We start from the raw sequence: 23091 nt of genomic DNA on the forward strand, positions 1-23091 counted from the left end.
GTCATATAAGAGTAGTGGTTTTAGAGTAATTGCACTAATCTCAAGTGTTGTACTATTCTGCACGTAGATAGTTCCCATCTTTGATTACTAACAACAACTTGAACTGGTCAGCATAAATTCTTTAATCTGAAAAAAAACTAAAAATAATACAACACAAAACTTGCACTAGTGCTCTATTACAATACCTTTGATCTGTTGCCCACGATAAGCTGTTGACCAATAGACACACCAGGGTTGTTCTCCTGGCAAAGTGGTGCATCCAACCGCCCAAGTCCAAAGCCACCATAAGTAATCTCCAAGGATTCCATTGCCTTTAACATCTTCGTCGACCATCCCTTCAAAGACGGCACAACCCTTTGAACGTCACGCTTGCCTATTACTAACCTGTCAACATACAGTAACTGGGAGGGGGGGAGGGAACAATCATAACAACTCACAAAATATCTCAATTAGCTAACTTAAAGTGGATGTCTGCACCGGTAACTCACAGTTAAGAAGATGATGGGTCCTGTGAACCTGAGACGCTTACGTTGAGACCAATCCTCATGACAGTTGACCAATTTTTTCAACAAAAACCCACACCAATCTAAATCAGCTATCCGATCAACATCATGCAACATATGGACTATCTTCTGGTTGACATACCCATTATGCTCACTTGCAACGAGAGTGCTGACTACCACGACACTGAAATGTCGCTTGAACCACACATCTCCATCTTTGCACCTCAACATCGCATTGCATAGTGCCTTCACCGTCACATCCCTCTCAGGTTGACATAACTTATCCCTCCATTGTCGCAAATATGGCCCTACAACCTGGCTATCCCGTTCTGTAATAGTGATCGGCCCACATGGTAGACCCAATGTTGCTGCTACATCATCCTTAGTGAGTAGTAACTTCATACCATTTGGCAAGTGCACAGACATATCTTCTGGGTGGAAGTTGGTGACCAACCAGTAACCCAACCTTAACGGTGCATTGGTAACCTGAAGTTCAAGCACACCCCCAAATCCAATCTCCCTAACCGCTTCACATTGACGTGAATTGAAGTCTTTTATAGCACACACAAGTGGTTTAGGCCTAGTCTTAATCGTGAGGAACTCTTTGAAAACCCCCACTAGTGCCCTTCCGTCTTTGGCCATTCCTACATCCACCCTAGTGCCCCTACGATCTGCCTCCACAAACCCACGAGGCGCCGTTTGGAAGTCATCATCCGATGAGGTACTATCAGTGCTACCCACCGGTTGGTCTGATGCACAGAACAGAATAATATTAATTACAACATAACTATATTATAACCAACGAACCAAAATGGGCAGTGCATGCACGCCCAAAAAATTAGCTAATTTCAAACCACTACAACACACCAGCACACAAATAAATAAATAAATAACTAAAATGAAAAAACACAAACCTGGTTCTAAAGTAGGCCGACCTGAAGCCACCCTATTCGACAGCGTACACGCACGGAGAGCCATCGACGCTCCACCAGAATAACCGACCAGCTGATCGGAGTCGTGGCAAGACAAGAGCCTCTTTGACCGTCGAACACCAGAGTCCGGGACTCCCCCTCGCCCACCGCCTTGGAGGAGCGCCGGTTGTTCGCTAGGAGGTCCAGTCGCCTACCTCTTCGACCGAATGGTAGAAGATGCAAAGGCCATAGCTCAGTCAATAACGCAATTCACGGAGGAGATGCACTCAGCAAAGAGGTGTATTCGGCAAATTGACCTGTGGGCAGTGCACGAATGGAAATACAAATACATCTAGAATACAAAAGCAATAAATAAAACTAGTGCACGAATAGAAATCGAATACATTTTGAATTCAAAAGCCCTAACTTATCGGTTTACAAAATAGAAGAAAAAGACTAAACTAACCTTCCACGCATAAACTTAATAAGCCTAAACTAATTAAGAAAATAAAACCAATCAAAAATCGCAACCGTAAACCCATATAAATAAAGGGTCCAGATAAATAAAGGGTCCAGATTAGTCCCTAAGTTCCCATCTTAAATCAAGTTCACATTTGAATATGATTCTATATATATATATATATATATATATATATATATATATATATATATATATATATATATATATATATATATTTAGGGTATTGTTTTGGGACTTGGGTGACTAGAAAAAAATAATGTGAATACCCAAAAAAAAAAAAGAGAAAAATAATGTGACCCAAAAATTCAAACGCGTGATTTCTATCAAACAATAACCCTAGTCAAGTGGATCTATTGACTTTGTAATTACAAATTTACAAACTAACTCCTAATGAAAGCGGTTTATTAATTTTTTCACTCCCTTAAAATGTACTTTGTCTTAAGTCTTCAACTAAGTTAATAATTAACCAGCTTGGTTGGTGACTAACACTTTGCTCTTTAATTGGGCCGACTCGGTGCGAACAAGGATTAGTTTGAGTATAGTACGAATTTAAAAGTGCCTCCTACAGTTAAAATTTATTCAAGACACCTTGTGGTCTAGTATTATATATGCTTAGCATACAGTAATCACGATAACATCCGGTAATTCTTAAAAACTAAACCTAAAGTCGTAAATATTGTTGTATTCCAAATGAATATTACTCAATTATAAAATAAAATACAATAAACATAGTACACATTGTAGGAAACCATGTACAATAAACAAATATTCCAATCCATTATAAAAGTATCAATAGGTACTAAGGACACAATGATATATATTACGGAGTACATTACAAATTACAATGATACAGAAGTCCAATATGATTATATGAATAACATTTCATCTTCTGAAGTTTCCTGTTACAGACTGGAAAAAATAGTCTCAGTAAATGGGGTAACAAATTAGTGTTTCTACTTCTTGATACACTATACAAATTACAATTCCCTCAACATGAAACTCACACATCGACTGAGAATGAGCAGCGTGAGTATATAATACAAGGCCAAACGGAAGGAGCTTGCCTTTATGGAGTGCAGCGATTTGATGTCAATGTGTGTAGATTGTGGAAAGATCATCACGACCGGTTGGAGTTCACTGTGCTTGAATGGCCTCCCTTAGTCTGATTTGTTTTTGAATCGGGATCAGCTTCACCATCGTGAGCTTTCAAACCCAAACTCAAATCCAATGTGCTTTCGTTTAGATCATGGCGTGCTGTGCCCGCCTGACATGTATGGCAATTCACAAATTTGAAATTAGAAATGGATCAATAGCTGCTAATGTGTATCATTATATGTTTTGGCTAGCAAAACCGTGTGCCTCAAGTCAGTGAGAGTAGTTGCGAATAATCTAAGATTCATAAGCCAGAAAACGCAACGCTGAATATGAAAGTCGTGCCAAATTTTGGTTCAGTAAAAGGAGAAGATGAAAGAGCAGGCAAGCATATTGGACATTATTGCAGAACAACACGAGTACACATAAGAAAACCATAGTTTAGCACAATTACAATCTGTGTTTTAAACCTTTTTTATTCTCCATTTTTTCCTTTTCTGAAACTATTTTCTCGGGAGAAATGGGATGGATGTCCTAAAGTACCTGGTTTTTCTCCATCGGGGCATCATTGATGTCTGGTTTTTCATCCAAACCATCAGTTGGGGTGGTCTTCTCTGCATCCATTTCAGTTTCAATTGGTTTGGCTTCATCCTCGGCCATTTCTAAGGACTCATTATTTTGCTCTTCAAGCAAAAAAATCTTTGCCAACCATCCAAAAGAAATAAACAGCAAAAGTAAAAACATCATCATTTAACAGAATAAAGACATCAATATTTTTTACCAAATACAATACTTGAACAGTAATCAAGCAAACTGAAAATATTTTTGTTAGTTTTAACAGTTATCATCTTGTTCTCAGAAATTCATGCGCCATGACAACTACAGAAGTAACTTTCCTATTTGTCAGATAAGATAAAATAATACTAATGACCCAGCTTCCATATTGTTTCCCTTAGTCCACAGCCACAAATCTTCATACAGAAATATGTTATATAAAGAAGACAAGCACAATAAGATATATAATAATATAATATACAACCATGGACTTGAACGATATATCGATAAGCAAACACGAGGAGCTAACACTAAACTCTTTGAAATCAACATTTGTTACTTAGCATTCACAAAATACAACAATGCAACCCTAACCATCATCATAACCAGGTGATAAAACACTATTGCGAAGTGAAATACGAAAGCAAAATGAAGGATGTCAGAAACAAATCAAGTGAATCTCAAAATTTTCATTGCCTATCATACCCTTTCCTTGGCCTAAATGTTTCATAACAATTGTAAGGTGAAATAGCAGGATTGATTAGAAATTAGGCATCTTTAAGAGAATAAACATTCAAGCAGACCACTGATTCTCAAAATACCAAAATGGAATGCTCTTTTAATCCAAAACCAATTTGAAACCCCCAAATTGTCAAATAATATTTACACAACACAACAGCATTTATACATTCATCCCAGGAAAGCTATTCAAGTTAACTCCAGTTTTACCAGGTCAAAATTAACTTTCACCTAAAAATTGGAAGGTCAAGAATACACACAATTCATTCTCCGTATACCAATTTGATTACCACAATTGAAGCATGTGCTCGATAGAGCTCTTATACCAAATTTAAGCATGTGCTCTATGTCAATTAATTAAAAGGATAAGCTGGATTGCACATATATGTTTATATATTATATGCTCAATGACCAAAAATCGAAAACCCTAGCTCACTTCAATACCAAATTAAACCACATATAATCCTCCCATAAAGTCAATCCCCAACTCAGGATAAAATTGAGCTCAAAACCTAGACAAATTAAAGCTTTTCATTATTACAGAAGTATGATTAGATACACCGCCATGGCGGCACACTATACAAAGGTAGAGTTTGGAACTAAAACTGAATTGCCAGAAAATTACCGGAATATACTTAAATTTCCGCTTGGGCAGCTCGTCTGCAACGACGTCGTCTTTGGCAGAGCTCTTGGAGTTGCCATTCTTATCGGCGTCGCCGGCGCCGTTGCTGTTATTCTGGCTCGGAGTGATCGGCGTCCACTTGAGAAGCAAGAGGCGAGAGCCGTTAATGTCGTTAAGTTCGCTGTTAGCATGTGCACGGTGGTGGTGGTGGAGGTTGCTGCTGCCGGAGCTCGGCGGCTTCACGTGGATCCACTTCTTCCTCCATTTCCGGACCCGACCCGTGAACACCGTCGTCGGGCCGTACCGAGACGACGTCCGACCGAATCTGGCGCCGACTCCCTCCATCAACTGCGGCGGGCGAAATCTTCAGCTTCGCGTGCCGTTCCTTGTATTTAAAGTTTCTCCTTCTATAAGAATTATTTATTTATTTAAATTCAAGTGATTTTGTCATGTTTAACCTTAAATATTTAAATTAATTACTTGTATTTTAACTTTTAAATTATTATTATATTAAATATTGTCTCGTGATAAACAGATACTACATTGTAACATAGTTAATAGTACTTCAAAAAAAAATATTGTCTCATGTGATGCAGGGTCTAAGCTTATATAATTAAATATAAAGTAATTGTTATAATATTTGTAATAAAAGAAAGAGAAGTATATGATGCATATCTCTTATTGTCCCATGAAAGATACTACATATATAGATTTGGTTCAAATTAACCACTCATGATCTTTAAGCTTTTAAAATTTTATCAGTCATATTCTTCCGGTAAGGACCACAAATGTCATTTTCATAAGAGTTATATATAGAGAGAGATTTTTAGTATAATAGAACATTATTTTTTGAATATTTATTTTTAGTGTATTTCAACTCTTCAAGTTTGTTTGTAATATATCACCTAAAAAAATAAGCGTTTAATACATTAAAGATAAACTTTAAGTATACTAAAAGTTAAAATTTAGTATCGCGGAGCTAACTCACTTGATTTGATCAATCACCCAAAATTTGAGTTTCAACGATACTATAGATATTTGAATATCACCGAAAACTTGGGGTTATTAGGAAACATTGACCGATCATAAATGATGAAGACTTCATGTGCAAATAATGTATAATCAATGGGTGAGAACTTGGAGATTTCAGACTTATGAAGCGACTATCAATTTACTTTTTCCAACAACTTTTGAGAATGAATTGTGAGAACTTAGAATTTGTTTGGTGTACAATGAGAAATTTAACGTATCAATAAAAAAATATTAGTGTTTCATGGTATAATTTGCGATAAATTTTTATGTGAATCATGAATACAAAATACATTTTTAATACATTAAAACACATTATTTGATAATATACAAAATAATGTGCTTTTAATACTCAAATAATATAATTTATATATACAAATAATATACTTTTAGTATATAAAAAAATATTTTTTATTTATGGTCTACCTAACCAATTGTTATATCATGGACCAAGGTTCATATTGTATTGTGAACTTTGGTCAAAAAATTATGTGTCTGCAGTTAGCATATTATGTACATGTAATTAACATTTTTTATAGTTGTAAACAAATTACATGCAAATCACAAGGTAGTTACAGACACATAATATGATCATTTTTTTTTTTTGGAATATAAGGAGGAAAAAATCCGAGATCAGTAGCTTATCCTCACAACATTAGAGGCACCAAGAAGGCCAAGCTCATCTTGTCGCAGAAGTCTTTGAATATCATTTGGGGGTTGATCATACCACTCAAAATTCTCATTTTGCCTATGTCCCTTCTTCGCTAAAGCGTCAGCAATTTTGTTTTGCTCCCTTGGAATATGTCTGGTTCTAATCTCCCACGTTCTTCTCATTAGGCCTCGACACAACTCGAGTATGTTACTGGCAGGGCCATCGTACTCCTCTCTCTCATTGATGAGGCTGATAACCTTGGCACTGTCTGATTCAATTTGTAGTTTGCGGTATCCTAGCTGCCACGCTCTTTGCATTCCAACGTAGATTCCCCACGCCTCCGCTTCCAAAGGCGTGCACGTGTCTACTTTGCTCGTAAAGGCGCCTAGAAAATCAGCTTCCGAGTTCCGGAATATTCCTCCGCTCGTAGCTGTTTTGTGCTTATCAACTGCTCCGTCCGTGTTTAATTTGATCCATCCCTCCTCCGGTGGCTGCCACGGTTGACTTCTTGCATCACTTATCTGTCTCACCATTGGGCCAATTTGTTTGTCCAGGGCTGTTTCAACTTCCTTGAAATGCCCGTGCAGCCATCTAATTTTCTCCTTGGTCTCTCGCTCAACCCCGTTGAAGATGACGTCGTTTCTCCACTTCCAAATCCACCACATCGTGAGTGCAAACCTCGCCACCTTCTGCTTCCTTCTCTGACCGCCCTGATTACCTGTTAACTGCAGACCCAAAATATGTTAACTGCACGCACATAAAATGTTGTGCTTTAAATTTGTTTATAGGTACATAAATGCTCAATTGAAGGTACACATGTTGTGTTTAGTTCATGATCTATAATGCAAAGTAATTTATGGTATAATTTGTTCCATGCAGCTGTGTGGATCTGGCGCATGAAATAATGATTGATAGTTTGTCTCGAGAGTTTTTATGCTTTGAAGGGTTTCGAAATTGGGTTACAAATTTAGAGTAATTTTGCGTGTACTTGCAATTCCTACTTTTATTTTCTACTTCATATGATTTGACATGCTTTATTGCTCAATTTAATAGGAAGTCATGATATTTATTTATTTATTTTCCTACTAATCAAATTTAAACATAAATGAAAGTAAAAATTGAAATTATATTTTTAGAAATATGGAGTACATAAAGTATTTTTCACAAATTTAATTATTGCAGGCCCATTAGAGCGTTGCTGGGCTCAATCTATTCGTAGTTGGGCTGAAATTTTTGTATAGGGCAATTACATATATAAATGCATAAGATTAGGGTTTTCATACCCTAACTCATTGTGCAACAACACTTTGCTTCACAGCAAATCTGCAATGGCGGCCTCTCAGCAGAAGAAGAAGAGTCCCCGGAACCCTGAGCTGATCAGGGGCGTCGGAAAGTACTCGCGCTCCAAGATCTACCACAGGAGAGGCCTTTGGGCCATCAAAGCCAAGAACGGCGGCGCTTTCCCGCGCCACGACAAGAAGCCGGCGGCGGCAGCGGCGGTGGAGAAGCCGCCCAAGTTCTACCCCGCCGACGATGTGAAGAAGCCGCTCGTGAACAAGCACAAGCCGAAGCCGGCTAAGCTCAGGGCGAGTATCACTCCCGGAACTGTTCTCATCATCCTCGCCGGCCGTTTCAAGGGCAAGAGAGTCGTGTTCCTCAAGCAGCTGCCGTCCGGTCTGCTCCTCGTCACCGGACCGTTCAAGATCAACGGCGTTCCCTTGCGCCGCGTGAATCAGGCGTATGTCATTGGAACGTCGACCAAGGTCGACGTTTGTGGCGTCAATGTGGACAAGATTGATGACAAGTACTTCGCTAAGCAGGCTGAGAAGAAGAAGAAGAAGACTGAAGGAGAGTTCTTCGAGTCTGAGAAAGAGGTTTGAGTTTCGTTTATTCTTATCCCTCTTTTACACTGATTCGTTTAAGATATTTTTAATTTAATTTTTCATAATATTAATATCATTGTTTGGTTCGTATAACTATTCCTGAATTAAAGATATTTTAATCCAAATTTGTATAATATTAAGCACATTTCATGATTCTATTAGTTTGATCAATGAATAGTAAATATAATATGATTGATGAATAGTAAATGATACATATAAAATGAGACTGAGACAGAGGGAGTGATTATGATTAGAAGTGTTGATGTTATTATTGTGTTCTGTGTGTATATAGGAGAAGAATGTGATCTCACAGGAGAAGAAAGATGAGCAGAAGGCTGTGGATGCTGCATTGATCAAAGCCATTGAAGCAGTGCCGGATTTGAAGGCTTATTTGGGTGCAAGGTTCTCGCTCAAGGCAGGCATGAAACCTCACGAGCTTGTCTTTTGAATTAGTGAAATATCGAAACCCGATTTTGTTTAGTTATGTTGTCTTGTTTTGTTCTATTAAAGCTTTGGTTTTGCCTATGACAGACTTGTTAATTTAGAGAATGCAAGCAAACAGATTTTCTTTGTTGATCACTTCACGGTTTGTTAATCACTTGACTTGGTGTCTCTCTAGCATTTTGATAAGGTTTGAATATGGTATAGATATCGAAATTTGATTTGTTTTCTGAGTTTGTGTTATGTTATGTGTGATTCAGTATTTTGTCTTTGGTGTAATGGTGTTGTAGTGATGGAATGTGAGATGAGGTAAAATGTTGAATAAGTAGGGCTTGGAAGTTGAGTAAACCGTGACCTCCAAAAAGGAGGTAGCTGCCTAGTGGTACAAGGCACATTCTTTATAAAGGGGTCTTTAGATTGATTCACATTTTATGTAAAACGAAATGAGGTAGCTAAATTGGTATATATTTCTAGGGGGTTTGGCACTTTAAGTTGCCAAAGTTTATGGGATCTATTTCGGTATTCTTTAGGGTTGACGAGATGTACTACCCTGTGATTGTTTCTACTGTTTCTTAGAAGGGATCTCTAGTTGGAAGTGTTCTTTCACTTAGCCTACATTCTCACCTTAAGGTAAAGTATATTATGACGATGCAGTTCTGTGGAGTTATTTTTGATTATCTCTTTGCTGGTCTGTTGGTGTTACTGCTCTCGTTTTTCTTGGCTGATATATTGTATATAACTATACAAGTAGAGAGCCTTGTTCTTAATAATCGGAACATGTTGAGGCGCTTGCCATGGGATTGAATGCCCTTTCGTTGTTTCAAAGTTTTCTTGGCAGATACCTCTGTGTAGTATTCATATATGCTTGGGCTGCTCCCTGCATTTTAAAGCAGTAATATTCTATATAAGGGGAGTATGGTTGCAAGAGTGAACCTTAAAGGAATTGTCGGAAGGGCACCACCGGAAGTGGAGCCTGTGGCTTAATTTGACTCAATACAGGGAAACTTACTAGGTCTAGACATAGTAAGGATTGTGGCTTAATTTAACTCAACACGGGTATAAGGGGAGTATGGTTGCAAGGCTGAACCTTAAAGGAATTGACAGAAGGGCACCACCAGAAGTGGAGCTTGTGGCTTAATTTGACTCAACACGGCAAAACAACACGGCAAAACTTACCAGGTCCTTAATTTGACTCAACACGGGAAAACTTATCAGGTTTAGACATACTAAGGATTGATAGACATACTAAGGATTTATCAGGTTACCTCAGCCTGCTAACTAGCGGGGTTCTGTTCAAATTCTGATTTTCCTAATCCATCTTGTGACACTATGCAGGGAGAGACATTATTCTTGCTAACTAGCAGGGTTCTGTTCCTTTGAAAATTCTGATTTTCCTAATCCATCTAGTGACACTAGGCAGGAAGAGTGACATTTTTCGTTCGTCCATAGAATATTTACATTTGATAATCATATGTCAAGGTTTCAATTTGCCCATGCACGTAACCGCTAGAGAATGGAACGGTTTGTTTTCGGTTTACATTAACACTTTACCAACCAAAATATTGGTTCAAATGCCGCTATCAGAAAACATCTCCGGAAATAATAAAAAGAGATTATTACCGAAATGGTCCCTCGACTATTGTGAAATTATCAATTTGGTCCTCGACAATTTGTCGTACACAATTAAGTCCCTCGACTTTGAAAATTTTAACCAATTTGGTCCTCCGTTTATTGTGCCGTTAAACATCCGTTAAATCAGGACCAAATTAGTAATTTTGCTATAGTCAAGGGACCATTTCAGTGAAAATTAATTACCAATTTGGTCCCTTGACTATAAAAAAATTACTAGTTTGGTCCCGATTTAACGGATGTTTAATAGAAAAATAAACGGAGGACCAAATTGGTTAAATTTTTTAAAGTCGAGGGACTTAATTGGTCACGAAAAATTGTTGAGGACCAAATTGGTAATTTCGTAATAGTCTAGGAACCATTTTGGTAATAAACTCTAATAAAAAATTCTATGGTGCCAGAGTTGATACTCAAAATCGTGTCGCTTGAATATGTCATAATTCACACATTAGTCGATCAACTATCAATTTTTTCAATTAGGACCTCAAGTATTTAATTCCTACTCAATAAGGTTATCAATCACATTATTGAGTAAGATTGAATAGTTGAAGATGATAACAATGATAGTCGAGAATTAATTTTGGAATTGTTGCATAGTTGATGAATGATTTTGGGTATTAACTTTATCTTATGAGTACAGTTGTTCTTTTTTCTTTGTAATCATACAGTAAAATCAAACTACATCAAGTGTGTAATAGTTTGTAAATTGTATACGTAAAGTAAACCACATTATGAAGATTGAAAGACCATGTGTATGATACATAGATTTCTCATGGCACCACCTGAAATCTCTGAGCATGCTGAATCGACTTTTTTTTGTAAAGACATTCACAGCCTTATTTTGCTGTGTATAGTTGCTATACTTAAAACGAAATGTTACTTTTCGTAATGGTCACGTTTCACAGAACCTTCACACATCTGATCTCTGCTACTCCGTACAATATAATGAGATTTATGGTGCGTTGTGGCCTTGTGGGAGATGGACGGAACCTTCAATATTGTAAATATCACCATCATCATCATATGGTGTCGGGATTGTGATGAAATGTATAATGCATCTACATTACGTTAATAGGAAATTTCTTATAGTAAGGTATAATTTTGGAATCTTGTTAACATTCTTTTAATCAAATTCGTCACACGAGATCTTCATAATGTGATTTACTTTTAAGTATCGGGATTTATACGTGCACTCTAAAAAAAAATAGCTACGAATTTCTCTCGTCACCCAAAAAAATCAAGGAATAACATGGCAAGGAAACCAACAATGCACACTCTCGGATAATAATTGTGAGTTTTACTCGTCATTCAAAAAATACCAAGGAAAAATAAGCATAGCAAACAAATTAATTAACCATGAACTCTTAGATAATAGTTGCAAGTTTTCCTTGTCATTCAAAAAAAAAACATAACAAGGAAACTAATCATGCACAATCTTGGATAATAGATGTAAGTTTTACTCGTCATCCAAAAAATACTAAGGGGGTATTTGGTTGGATAGAAAATCTTTTCCATGGTGGAAAAGATTTTTCCATGAAGTGGAGGAAAATGTGTTTTTCCGTTGTTTGGTTGGATGGAAAATGTTTTCCATTGGAACTTGAGTTCCCAAAAGTTGTCCTTGTTTGGTCATAAGGATAATTGTTATTCTTAGGTCAGGGGCGGCCGGACCGGGGGTTACTCGCGATTAGTAATGGCACAACCAGAAGAGGAGTAGGGGAGACAAGGTTACACGCTGGGTAGCGCAACGCATCTGTTTCGGGTACAGAGGCGACGGGGGGTGCTAACCCGGCCACCCGGTCAGGGGCAGGCCAGCCATAGGTTCGAATCTTGCCACCTTTCTTGTGGATCATCCTGTGGTTACCGGATGATGGGAATAACAAAGCAGAAATTTGGAAATGAGCGCGAAATGTCAGGAAAAAAAATTCTTAGTTGGAAGGTGGTATTTTATTTTCCATGGAGTTTGGGAAGAAAGTTTGAGCAAGTAGACTATTTTACCCTCATCAATAATAATAATATAATATATTATCACTATTAATTGTTAAGGGCATATTGGTCTTTATATTCATACTTCCTTACCATTCCAAATCCAACCAAACAATAGAATTCATATTTCCAGTAATTTCTTTTTTTCAAACCAAACAATGGAATCTATTTTCCTGGTAATTTGTTTTCCATGGAATTTGAATTTCATTAATTCAAATATTTTCCAACGAACCAAACGGGCTGTAAGAGAAAACATGGCAAGGAAACTAACCATCACACTCTGGGATAATAGTTGTGAGCTTCTCTAGTCACCCTAAAAAAAATCCAAGGAAGAACCCAACAATGAAACCAACCGTGTACGCTCTTAGATAATAACTATAGTTTTTATTGTCACCCAAAAAATCAAGAGAGAACATAGCAAGGAAATCAATCGTGCATACTCTCATAAAGTTTTCTTCGTCATCCAAAAAATAAATAAAAAAAAAATAAAAACATGATAAAGAAACCAACTACATATGCATTTTGGATAATAACTACGAATTTTCATTGTGATTAAATAACAAGGGAGAAAATGGGAAGGAAAACAACAAAGTAAAGAAAAGGTAAGAAAACAAGAGTAGAAGTTACACCGGGCGTGACAAGGCTCTTAGGTATTGCTAGCTTTTTGCGGTATAGGAAGCTGCGACGAAAGTCAAGAAGTGAAAGTACAACAAACCAAAACACATATAAAGTAGCAAACTAACTTTGCTTAATTCCTTGCCTAACGCCCACTCTATCCCCACCCCAAACAAGAAAAAAGAAAAAAAGTTTGCCTTAGTTGCAACTTGCATGGTTAGCTGATCATTAATCACTGTGAAAACAGATAGCAGAGACGAGCGAGATGAGGACGCGGCAGTGGAGTGTTGTGACGGCGGTGGTTCTTGCGGCGGCGGCGGCGGTTGTGGGAGGACAAGAACATCATCATGTGGTGGGAGGGGACAGAGGATGGGAAGTGTCAAATGATATTGCTTCCTGGTCCGCCGCCAGAATTTTCAGTGTTGGTGACACTATCTGTAAGTATTTGAATGTTAAATTACCAAAAACATCTCTTTAGTGAATTAAAAAAAAAATGTTTCAAACTTTGAAGATTTTTTTATTTTTTTTTCTTGAGTAGCTGAGTATCATACATCTCTCATATTTGATTCTTAATTATCCAATTTTTTCACTTTGAATCATTTTGATCAATATTCTATAACCAATTTTAACCGAGAGTCTTACGAATGATAGTCATGCATGTGAGTTGTTTGGATTCAAACAAACATGCAATAGAATATATTGATTTTGGGGTTAGTGTTGATGAAAATCAAATAAGATTGGCGAAAAAATTGACAGAAATTTGATAGTCATATACCAATAATTGTGAAAATTTGATAGGTAATGACCAAATCAGAAAAAAGTTCAATTGTTGAAAGATTTAAAAAAAAAAAAGAGGATAAAACTCTTTAATTTTCATAAAACAAAAATGAAAAATTGGCCAGTTCATTGATTTTTTTGATTTAAGCTGATCAATTATGTACAAACTTTAACCACAATATTATATTTATCTAATGCACACCCTCAGCAGGTCGTACCTGCTGCGATTTTCAAAAAATGAAAAAGGGGAGTTTGTGTTGAGATGAATTTGTCTCCCATAATAATTTGTTGTGGAATGGAGCAGGGTTCACATACTCGGCCGCAGAAGAGAGTATCGCGGAGCTAGGAAGTAGGGAAGAATACATGTCCTGCGATCTCTCCAACCCCATCACAATGTACACCAACGGCATAGACAAAATCCCCCTCCACCGAGAGGGAGTTCGCTACTTCGTCAGTGGAAACCTACACAGCTGCATAAATGGCCTCAAAGTACCCATCACTGTCCAATCTCAAGCCAAAACCCGCCCATTGCTCCTCCCACTCCAGGCAGATGCACCCACTGCACCTTCTGCTTCCACACGCCTCACTACTGGACTACTACGCACCCTTTTGCTGCTATTTCCGATCCTCTTTTACCTTTAGCTATATATGTTTCTCTAATCACAGCTGCTATATATACAGCTCTATGCATAATATATTTTTCAGCATCGATCTGTTATGTATCCAATTATTCCCGCAACTTGTGATTTATATTTTACTCATTATTCCATTTCAATCATATGAAGTAATATTATCTTAATGATGTTTTAATTTGCTTTACGTACGAAATCTAAATATAATATTACCCTAATGAAACAAGCCTTCCCCTTACTCAACCCCTACTCCACTGCTATTTATTTTTTGCATCACATTAATTCAACTGATTTAGCCGAGTTTTAAAAGTATACGGTAATTTCCGGGGATTGGACCAATCTCATACAAGAAACACATTACGCATCCACACATTACCCAGTAGAAAGTAGAAACTAAATTGCATAGGAATAGGAAATTATGAAACCCTAAAAAAATGGAAAGTGTAAGAAAAGTACAAAGATCAAATGAAAATACTAATCTAAACATTCGCAGATCCATTCTTTGGGAGAAGGAAAAGAGTATTTTCACTATTAATCTTTTTTTACTTTTGTAACATTTCAACTTATAATCTTCGACTATCACCCTTTTCCACTATAATCCCTTAATTTGATTTTTAAATCATTTAAATTATTCCTGCTAGTTTTACAACCAAACATCTCTTTTGTGCACATGTTGATTTCAAGTGATGTTTGACCAAAAAACTCGCCAAAAGACTAAAAATGATAAGAATTCAAAATTTAAACAGTAATGGTGTAAACAAAATGATAGGCACCAAAAGTAGAAAGGAAAAAAAAAAAAAAAAAAAAAAACTTAAGGATCAATGCAAGAGGAGAGAAATCAAACGGTACACAGCATTATGTTAGTTACGGTTGAAAACTGAGATTAGTTAAGATAGGTATAAATGACCACCAGACAGGCTGAGGTTTATAACATTATTAAGTATTAGTAGGGTGCCAAATTACATAATAAGCTACAAAGGTGTACTTAACAAGAAAAGCACACAATGAAACAACCCACCGGCTGTAGGTACATACCGGTACACAAGCTCATGACGAGCGGGGCAAGATTTTGTGGCCACTTTTCCGGCCTATCTAAAAAAAAGTTACTTTCTTGTTTCTCCCTTTCCGTTCTAATCAATAATAAATTGTTTTTTTAAATAAAATAAAAATTAACTCACTACATCGCCCTCTTGCATTTTCAGCTAGTATCACCAGTGGAGGTTGGAGAATCCATCAAGTCAGGATCATTGTGTTGTTCATCATTGGCCTATTGGTTAGCCCTATCAGAGGAAGGAGAAAAGTGTCGTGTCATATAAAGATTCAACTCTACAGCTGATGGATCATGCGATGTTATGGAATAGGTAAAAAATACGGAAAAGAATCGACACAAACTATTTCACCTCTCTCTCAACACTACATAGCTGGCCGTATTGGTCTTTTGTATCCTGGATATTCTCCTCAGTACAGCCGCGAAAGTGTCCTTGTCCTGAATAAAAATTATCAAATCCAGTTATATAAAGCGTGGAAAGGGTGCAGCATCACAGATACAATCATACGGAATGTTGTGATATGCTAAATGTGGTTCTGCCGTGTTCATGTAACAGAATTTATCAAGCTGTGCATGATGCATCATCTGGACAGATGAACTATTACATTGACAGGTTCAGATGTCGATTCATTTGCAGGAGAAAAAAAAAAAGAAAAAAAAAAGACCTGATCAAGCAAAAAATGTCAGACCTCTCTAGACTTTAGTCGTGATTTAAATTGGTTAACAAGGTCCTGAGTGGTGACTGGTTTTTTCTGCAGCAGAACAGCTCTGATTTCATCTTCAGTGACAGGTCCAGTGGAAGGTGTTGAAGCAGTTTTCGCAGATGATGATGATGATGCACCCTTGGTTGCACTATTCTTTGCAGCAGATGGAACTTCTTCTTTCACAGACTTTGCATCCTGAAACTCAAAAATAAAAGAAGCCAATCAATTAAAATTGACAAATTCATCTCATTCTAAAATAAAATCAGTTATCAACAGTCAACTCCTTAAGTTTATCAAGTTCAAATAAGATTTCACACAATCACAGTTCAGTTCATGGCATACAGTTTCCGTCTTGACTTTTTTCGATGGAGCACCATTAGCAGATTTTGGCTCGTCTCCATTAGCTTTTCTTTTAGCCTTTGCTGACTTTGAAGTTGAGGGGGTTGTTCGATTGGATCCAGAAGCAGGTGGTTTTGCAGGACTGCTGGTCTCAACCGGTTCCTCTTTAGGAGTATCTTTCAGCTTTGGAGCTAATACAGGTGATGAGAAATCTTCTTCCTGGAATTTTTTCCCATGGGGTGGAGGGTGGGGACAAAAGAAACCAAGTGTGAACTTTCATAATGGAAGAATAAAAGGCCATCTGCAATAGGTAACTACATATGCACAATTACTGAGATGAAAAATGAAAATAGTTGTACTTGACAACCAAATAAATGCATCCTTACCTCTTCATCTTCATCATCATCCTCTGCATCTGACTCATTCATCCCGTTAGCTTTCCCAAGGAGTTTCTTCAACTCTTTACCTGATTTGCTCAAACCCCCTCCTCCTTCTTCATCAGCTTCATCCTCATCCTCTTCATCCTAAAACAGAAGAAAGAAAGGTGAAATATATGCTGCCAAATCATAAATAACATGACACTATCATAATAATAATACAGAATGGTGTTCTATGTTCCTAATCCCCAACTCCATTTATTAAATTTTGATACATCTAACAAGTATATATAACCAAAACAATATTTCATATTTCATATTAACTTATAACAAGATATGAGTAGAGTGCATAATAAAATGTTGGAAGTTTCTAGCTATAAGATTTAAGACATTTACAAGTGCCCTATACTGATATGCATTATTAACTTAAGTATTATCAACAACCCATGAACATTAAGTGCCCAACCAAGTGCACAACAAACCTGCTTAATTTCTGGAGGAGCAGGGATTTCAGGAGCCAAATCTTCCCTTTCCTCAGGATCATTTCCAACAGCTTCATCATCATCTGTAAATATCTCTTCATGCTCCCAATCATCACCTGGGAAAATATGTAAATAGAAGTTAGGACTCCGTAAGATGAAGCTATATATCAAATCAATGTTCACTTCGGAGTAGTAATTGTCAGGTATAAAGGAGCAATCTAAAACATCCAGCAATAGCAAGAAATTCATGTCCTCATTCCTCAGCAAATAATATGTAGGGAAAGTACAACCTTGTTTAAAACATCCCCATGTTGAAAGAGACAGAGGGATGGATGAATAAAGGGAATAAATAAACTGGTAAATTAGCAGGTATCTATCAGAATCAGTGTGTGCAAGAAAGGTGCATAACCTACAGAGTTAAGATGGACATAGGAGTCCGGTAAGGAGAACTCCCTACAGTTCTTATGTGCCACACATGACACAACTAGAAGGTAAACTTAAAACAAGTTGCCATATTTGAAACAAGAAGATTTTAACCTTTTTCAATATCATCATCATCCAGATCAAGATCACCACCTCTTGGTCCCTCTTCATCATCATCACCACTTCTTTTGTTGAGTCCTAACCTATTTTTCCTTGCAGATTCATCTTCTTCATCTTCTTCTCCATGATCTGAGGCATTGCCCTCCTCATCGTCACCGGATTTCTTGCGAGCCCTACCACCACCACCTCCACTTTCCTTGTCATCAAACTTTTCGACTTCTCCAAAGGCAGCAGGTCCGTTATTTGCTGCTTTCATCATCCATCTTTGGTACCCATCAGCAGTTTTCCTTCTGTTTTTCATCTTCTCTTCTGCTTCTTCTAGAGTAAGCTGCTTGTATTGTGCAACTTTGTTGAAGTTGTACCTAAGATTATTGGCAAGCTAATAATAATCTAAACCTATATAAACCTAAGGGAGTCATATGTGCCGTGTATCATAAATATAAGATATTGATAGCATAAGCATTAATCATGTATACCAGGACCCAGCAGGAATGGCAACAAACTCTCTACCCTGCAGCATTAGTAGGTAATATGTTGCTGATTGTGCACCCTCAAGCTGACCAAGGTACTGAGACTGGCCTGTTTCATCCTCCAATAACCATGGTTTATTCTTGAACTTCTCCTGCAAAATGCAATCACTTGATGGTAAAACTAGCCAGTTTACAAAACCATTAGCAGCAATAACTATTAAACCATTAGCAGCTAATACAAAAACCAAAAGGGAAAGATAAAACGTGAGGCATTTATATCCAAAAAATATCAATACCCGTAAAGTATCTGTTACTTGGCGTCCTTGCAAACCTTCTTTCTGCAGAGACCACTTGTTCTCATTCTTCTTCTTTGAAAAATTTGGCAACCCCGTAGCAAATCTCCCAATGAAATAATTCTTGTCGTTAGTAGAGCATGCTCGAACATTGTATTCCTATTTATACCACAAATCAAGGCCAAGTTTCAGCTTATAACTATCTACAGAAAATAATTGCAGCAGAATGCAGGCAGGTCAGAAAATCACATATAGAAGGCTCATTTGCTAGGCAGTGACAGACATTGTAATCCTTCTGTTTGCCTCCGGATATTGATATACAATATGAGAAAGGGGAAATTAAATAACTCTATACGTATAACACTTTTTTTTTCAAAATTATTTATGGTAAATGCAAAATTAACACATTACATAGGAAGAGAGGTTGATTAAAAGCTTAGATGGCCAAAGCACAATACATCTTTGATACGCCAAGACTTCAATTCTTCAAATGGTCATGAAATAGAACACTAACTTCTTCAACTTATTTATTTACTAAATTATATGGTAAACTAGTCTAGTTTCTATGCTGTCCAGACCACAAATTACATGCAAATCCTTTACAACAGTTGAATTTTACCTCTAAATTATGCCACAAATTACAAGGAAATCCTTCAAAACAACTGAAAAACTATAATTAAATTATTCATTCCAATAAATTAAACCAGAGTATTATGGTGCGATAAGCAGGTAGTCATGATTCACTAATACAGTTAGATAGATAGATATGTTCCATGCCAGGAAATGTTAGCGGACTCTTCAAACACATATACCTAGCAGTTAAATTTCACTAACCTTTGAACAAATCATAAATCCTAATATAAACATAATTTGATTGGAAAATCCAGAAACTCGTCAGATTTATTTGAACAAAAAAAAAAAAATCAGAGACGGAAGGCGAACCCGAATCAATCGAGTGATTGGAGTGCCGCACTTGTTGCAGGTGCCCTTGTTCTCGGCCATGGTTTTGCCGCACGACACGCAGAGAGTCAAGTGCTTGCAGGTGCTTCCGTACAGCTCCGACGACGATCCGCAGCCGCTGCATGATGGCTTCAGAATCAAATCCGTGGACATTCTTCTCCGCCCTAATCTCTCTTACCTTCTGCAAAATTCACAGTAAATGTATTAATAATTGATTGAATTTAGGATCAGATTTAAAATTGCCAGTGAGGTTTATCAGATTTTACGGTTTCTTGTTAATTTCAGTCGGATTATTGATTTGATCAGAGACTTCGAATTCGAAAGCTCTATTTATCTCCTGTAGTCCTTTGTCGAGAAGGAATGGAGATGAAAGTGCGTGAATCCGTATAAATAGACCAATTGTTCAGTGTACGACGTCGTTTACGAAAATAAAGGAAAACCCCAACTTCGATCCTAAAGTTGTTGGTTATGTGTGAGAATCCGTATAAATAGCACCAAGGGTCCAAGAGTTCATATACGACGTCGTTTAAGAAAGTAAAGGTATAAGTGTATAACCCAATTTTGGTCCAAGTGTTGTTGGTTAATTGTTTTTTTGTCACTAATTACTTCATGTGCTCGATTAGTCCTTAAGCTATTCAAAAGGTTGCAGTTTTCATCCTTGATCTAACATCTAATGTTATATCTAATATGGTTTCTGGCAATTTATATCGTGGACCAGGATGCACAATGTATTATGCATCTCGTATCAAAATGTTAGGAGATGAGTTCTGTGTATTCTAGGCTATCGTTCTGTGTATTTATGTTAGTAACACAAGTTGTGATGTGTTTGTGCATTCGAATGTTTAGGAAGATAATTCTGTGTATTTTGTGTCAATATTTTGTGTATTCTATACATCCGTTCTGTGTATTCATGTTATTAACACAAGTTTTGATGTGTTTGTGCATTCGAATGTTAGGAAGATAGGTTCTGTGTATTTTGTGTCAAATATTATGTGTACTCTAGACAAACGTTCTGTGTATTATAGGCAAATGTTCTGTGTATTCATGTTCTGTGTGTGTTTTTGTGATCTGATGAACTTGTGTGTTTTTTGTTCTTGCTTCTTCGTTACTGTTTTTGTTGTTGTTCAAATTATAGTTATATTTTAATTTTTTTTTTAAAAAAAAACCTGTAATACTCCGCATACGCGCCGCTCGTTTCGGACCAGGGTCCATGGTATAACTATGCGGTTTCTATAACACTGAAATCTTAATATTAGAAGTAATTGATGGACACCCTGAGTTGGGTACCCAATTAGGGATACGCCCCAATATCAAGAGTCCACAGCTCGATCACGTTGCCCATAAGATAAGCAAGGCCAAAAGGTTGCAGTCTGGTAGCCTGCTTGGAGTTGGTTGTTGGGTTGGGGTGCCCAACGGGGTGCACATCCTCTGAAGCAGTTATGTAAAGATCTTTCAGAGATTCTTTCATATTTTGCGCGAGATTTCCTTCTTCAGCATTAAGAAAGAAATATGATAGTTTAGACAACTTTCTTAAGTCTAAATTTGTTAATTTCTTCTGACTTTCCTTCTAAAAAGCTCATTAATCTTGTATAAATATCTCTGGGTCACATTGTAAATAGTTCTGATTTTAATAGAGTGCAATTACTCTGTCTCTTTATTTTCTCAATCTTCTTTACTTTTACCTTTCGGTTGTGTTGGCTCGCCGTCCGGTCCTCTGTGACCGTAAAACCAACACTAATAATTCACTTTAATCTCTCATGTAAAAGTTATAAATCTAACAATTTTTTTTGATAAATAAAAAATCAATATAGAATCATCATCTTTGCTAATCTACAAATGGTAAGAGGTTTACTTTTGACCACCATTGTTAAGGCTCATATTAGCTTTATTATTGAACTAGGTATATCAAATTTATAACATTCTAACGATAAATAAACTAATCCATACACATTATCAAGATTGTCAACGTATTAATTTGGAAATGAATACATCACACATTAGTTAACAAAAAAAAGTTATAAAATTCATAAATATTGAATTCATATTATATTTTTTTAGAAAAAGTAATAGTATACAGTATACATACTTCTAGTTCTTTGCTCCATCTTTTTTTACTATGTATTTACATTCTTATTCATCCCGAAAAATAGTAGGTCATAACTTTTATTATTTTTTATTTCTTTTATGTCAATAAAATCATAAAACGTTGTAGGAATTTTATTTAATGAGAGTTCATGTACCATTTTTCATAGAAAAATATAATTGATAATTTGGATAATAATTTTAATTTGGTATGATTAATAATTGTTAAAGTAAAAAATTTAAATGGGTAAATGTTTAAATATAATTATGATAATATTTAATATATAATTGTCCACACAATGTGAAACCTCTTGTCCTAAGGGGCCCTGCACACCAACTTGACGAGATGTTGAAAGGATAGATCGCAGTGACTCAGTAGTCTCATAGAGTCATAGATGGAAGGACCAGTGCTTGTTGTTCGCAAGGAGCCAACCACATTAGGTGTAATTCTTAAGGCTGTCAAGTCTCGATTCTCCATCCGTACTCATAATCATACCAACTCAAATGCCCGTGCGAGCCCATTTAATATATACTAAACGAAATTTAACGATATAATAATAATGACAATACAACATTTATAGTGCAATGTGCAACTAAATCGTCGTAAAAGTACAAACGTAAACTTGAATTCTTCTTATAAGAGCAACCTCACAAGTTGAGTTTTTTACAGGCCAACCAAGACAGATAAAATAGGAGAAAAAAAAAGGAGTTTACTGTTAGAAAAACAAAAAACAATTCATTTACATGCCGAATTGGGAGTGACAGTTCCCTACATGCGCAAGTTACGGGACATCTTGCTTTCATTTCTCCATTCAATGAGTCGCACAAAAATTTTAATTTTGCAATATTTAAAACTTGTAAAAGAGCTCCACCCACCATCAATTAAAAACCCCATCTCAAATTTTTTGTTCTGATTTTTTTTTTTCCAAATATTAATGTCATTTCCCATTTGTTTTCATCACTTGGTTATCTCATAATGGATGAGTTTTATAGTGGTCTAGTCAGCAATATGAGTTTTAATGAAACCCAACAGCTATGGTTAAGTGTTAGATATGGCTCTCAGACTATCACGTGGTCATACCAGATTGGTCCCCATGACCATGCTAATCTACTTCAACTTCAATCTCAGTCGTTGATTTCACCTACTACTCTACTATACAAATTACTCATTTGAATTATTGTTAAAACTCACAATTTATGATTCCATCTAACCCACAACCGTTATTCATGACAAATATTAGATTCTCCAT

At 36.6% G+C, this 23091-nt stretch overlaps 6 protein-coding genes across 8 annotated transcripts in view; 3 read left to right on the forward strand and 3 right to left on the reverse strand.

Annotated features, from left to right (window-relative positions):
• LOC116027221 (sterol 3-beta-glucosyltransferase UGT80B1) overlaps positions 1–23091 on the forward strand; it is a 713221-nt gene that overhangs the window by 611134 nt on the left and 78996 nt on the right. The gene's annotated exons all lie outside the window — the stretch shown is intronic.
• On the reverse strand, positions 167–756 carry LOC116027769. Its single transcript, XM_031269517.1, has 2 exons — positions 489–756; positions 167–401 (listed from the first exon to the last, which is right to left on the reverse strand). The coding sequence occupies exons 1-2, from the start codon at positions 732–734 to the stop codon at positions 177–179; spliced, it is 471 nt and encodes a 156-aa protein (XP_031125377.1). The 5' UTR covers positions 735–756; the 3' UTR covers positions 167–176.
• Positions 2679–5282, reverse strand: LOC116027648. Its single transcript, XM_031269353.1, has 3 exons — positions 4906–5282; positions 3531–3686; positions 2679–3159 (listed from the first exon to the last, which is right to left on the reverse strand). The coding sequence occupies exons 1-3, from the start codon at positions 5245–5247 to the stop codon at positions 3013–3015; spliced, it is 645 nt and encodes a 214-aa protein (XP_031125213.1). The 5' UTR covers positions 5248–5282; the 3' UTR covers positions 2679–3012.
• Positions 7871–9137, forward strand: LOC116027614 (60S ribosomal protein L6-like). The gene is made up of 2 exons (XM_031269321.1): positions 7871–8457; positions 8759–9137. Exons 1-2 carry the CDS (start codon positions 7912–7914, stop codon positions 8912–8914), a joined length of 702 nt encoding a protein of 233 aa, XP_031125181.1. The 5' UTR covers positions 7871–7911; the 3' UTR covers positions 8915–9137.
• Positions 13291–14710, forward strand: LOC116027732 (mavicyanin-like). The gene is made up of 2 exons (XM_031269469.1): positions 13291–13571; positions 14216–14710. Exons 1-2 carry the CDS (start codon positions 13400–13402, stop codon positions 14551–14553), a joined length of 510 nt encoding a protein of 169 aa, XP_031125329.1. The 5' UTR covers positions 13291–13399; the 3' UTR covers positions 14554–14710.
• On the reverse strand, positions 15427–20176 carry LOC116027184 (transcription initiation factor IIF subunit alpha). Of its 2 annotated transcripts, XM_031268649.1 has the most exons (11): positions 20026–20176; positions 19742–19940; positions 18803–18958; positions 18513–18658; positions 18031–18398; positions 17494–17609; positions 17021–17158; positions 16638–16853; positions 16281–16490; positions 15944–16029; positions 15427–15823 (listed from the first exon to the last, which is right to left on the reverse strand). In XM_031268649.1, the coding sequence occupies exons 2-11, from the start codon at positions 19910–19912 to the stop codon at positions 15811–15813; spliced, it is 1620 nt and encodes a 539-aa protein (XP_031124509.1). In that variant the 5' UTR covers positions 19913–19940; positions 20026–20176; the 3' UTR covers positions 15427–15810. The 2 variants fall into 2 exon arrangements, with proteins under 2 accessions (XP_031124509.1, XP_031124517.1); XM_031268657.1 differs by lacking the exon at positions 15427–15823 and having other exon boundaries at positions 15940–16029.

Source organism: Ipomoea triloba, chromosome 1 (genome assembly GCF_003576645.1).
Source record: "Ipomoea triloba cultivar NCNSP0323 chromosome 1, ASM357664v1".
Taxonomy (NCBI): domain Eukaryota; kingdom Viridiplantae; phylum Streptophyta; class Magnoliopsida; order Solanales; family Convolvulaceae; genus Ipomoea; species Ipomoea triloba.

What these genes read in the sequence shown, in the direction of transcription:
- LOC116027769 (XM_031269517.1), bottom strand. Translation starts at nt 734, where the DNA reads ATGTTGAGGTGCAAAGATGGAGATGTGTGGTTCAAGCGACATTTCAGT. An exon ending in GACCCATCATCTTCTTAACT is followed by an intron (nt 402 to 488) that starts GTGAGTTACCGG and finishes CCCCCCTCCCAG; the next exon opens with TTACTGTATGTTGACAGGTT.
- LOC116027648 (XM_031269353.1), bottom strand. Translation starts at nt 5,247, where the DNA reads ATGGAGGGAGTCGGCGCCAGATTCGGTCGGACGTCGTCTCGGTACGGC. An exon ending in GGAAATTTAAGTATATTCCG is followed by an intron (nt 3,687 to 4,905) that starts GTAATTTTCTGG and finishes TGGTTGGCAAAG; the next exon opens with ATTTTTTTGCTTGAAGAGCA. An exon ending in CCCCGATGGAGAAAAACCAG is followed by an intron (nt 3,160 to 3,530) that starts GTACTTTAGGAC and finishes CATACATGTCAG; the next exon opens with GCGGGCACAGCACGCCATGA.
- LOC116027614 (XM_031269321.1), top strand. Translation starts at nt 7,912, where the DNA reads ATGGCGGCCTCTCAGCAGAAGAAGAAGAGTCCCCGGAACCCTGAGCTG. An exon ending in TCTTCGAGTCTGAGAAAGAG is followed by an intron (nt 8,458 to 8,758) that starts GTTTGAGTTTCG and finishes GTGTGTATATAG; the next exon opens with GAGAAGAATGTGATCTCACA.
- LOC116027732 (XM_031269469.1), top strand. Translation starts at nt 13,400, where the DNA reads ATGAGGACGCGGCAGTGGAGTGTTGTGACGGCGGTGGTTCTTGCGGCG. An exon ending in CAGTGTTGGTGACACTATCT is followed by an intron (nt 13,572 to 14,215) that starts GTAAGTATTTGA and finishes GGAATGGAGCAG; the next exon opens with GGTTCACATACTCGGCCGCA.
- LOC116027184 (XM_031268649.1), bottom strand. Translation starts at nt 19,912, where the DNA reads ATGTCCACGGATTTGATTCTGAAGCCATCATGCAGCGGCTGCGGATCG. An exon ending in AAGTAACAGATACTTTACGG is followed by an intron (nt 18,659 to 18,802) that starts GTATTGATATTT and finishes TGCATTTTGCAG; the next exon opens with GAGAAGTTCAAGAATAAACC. An exon ending in TGATGATGATATTGAAAAAG is followed by an intron (nt 17,610 to 18,030) that starts GTTAAAATCTTC and finishes ATATTTTCCCAG; the next exon opens with GTGATGATTGGGAGCATGAA.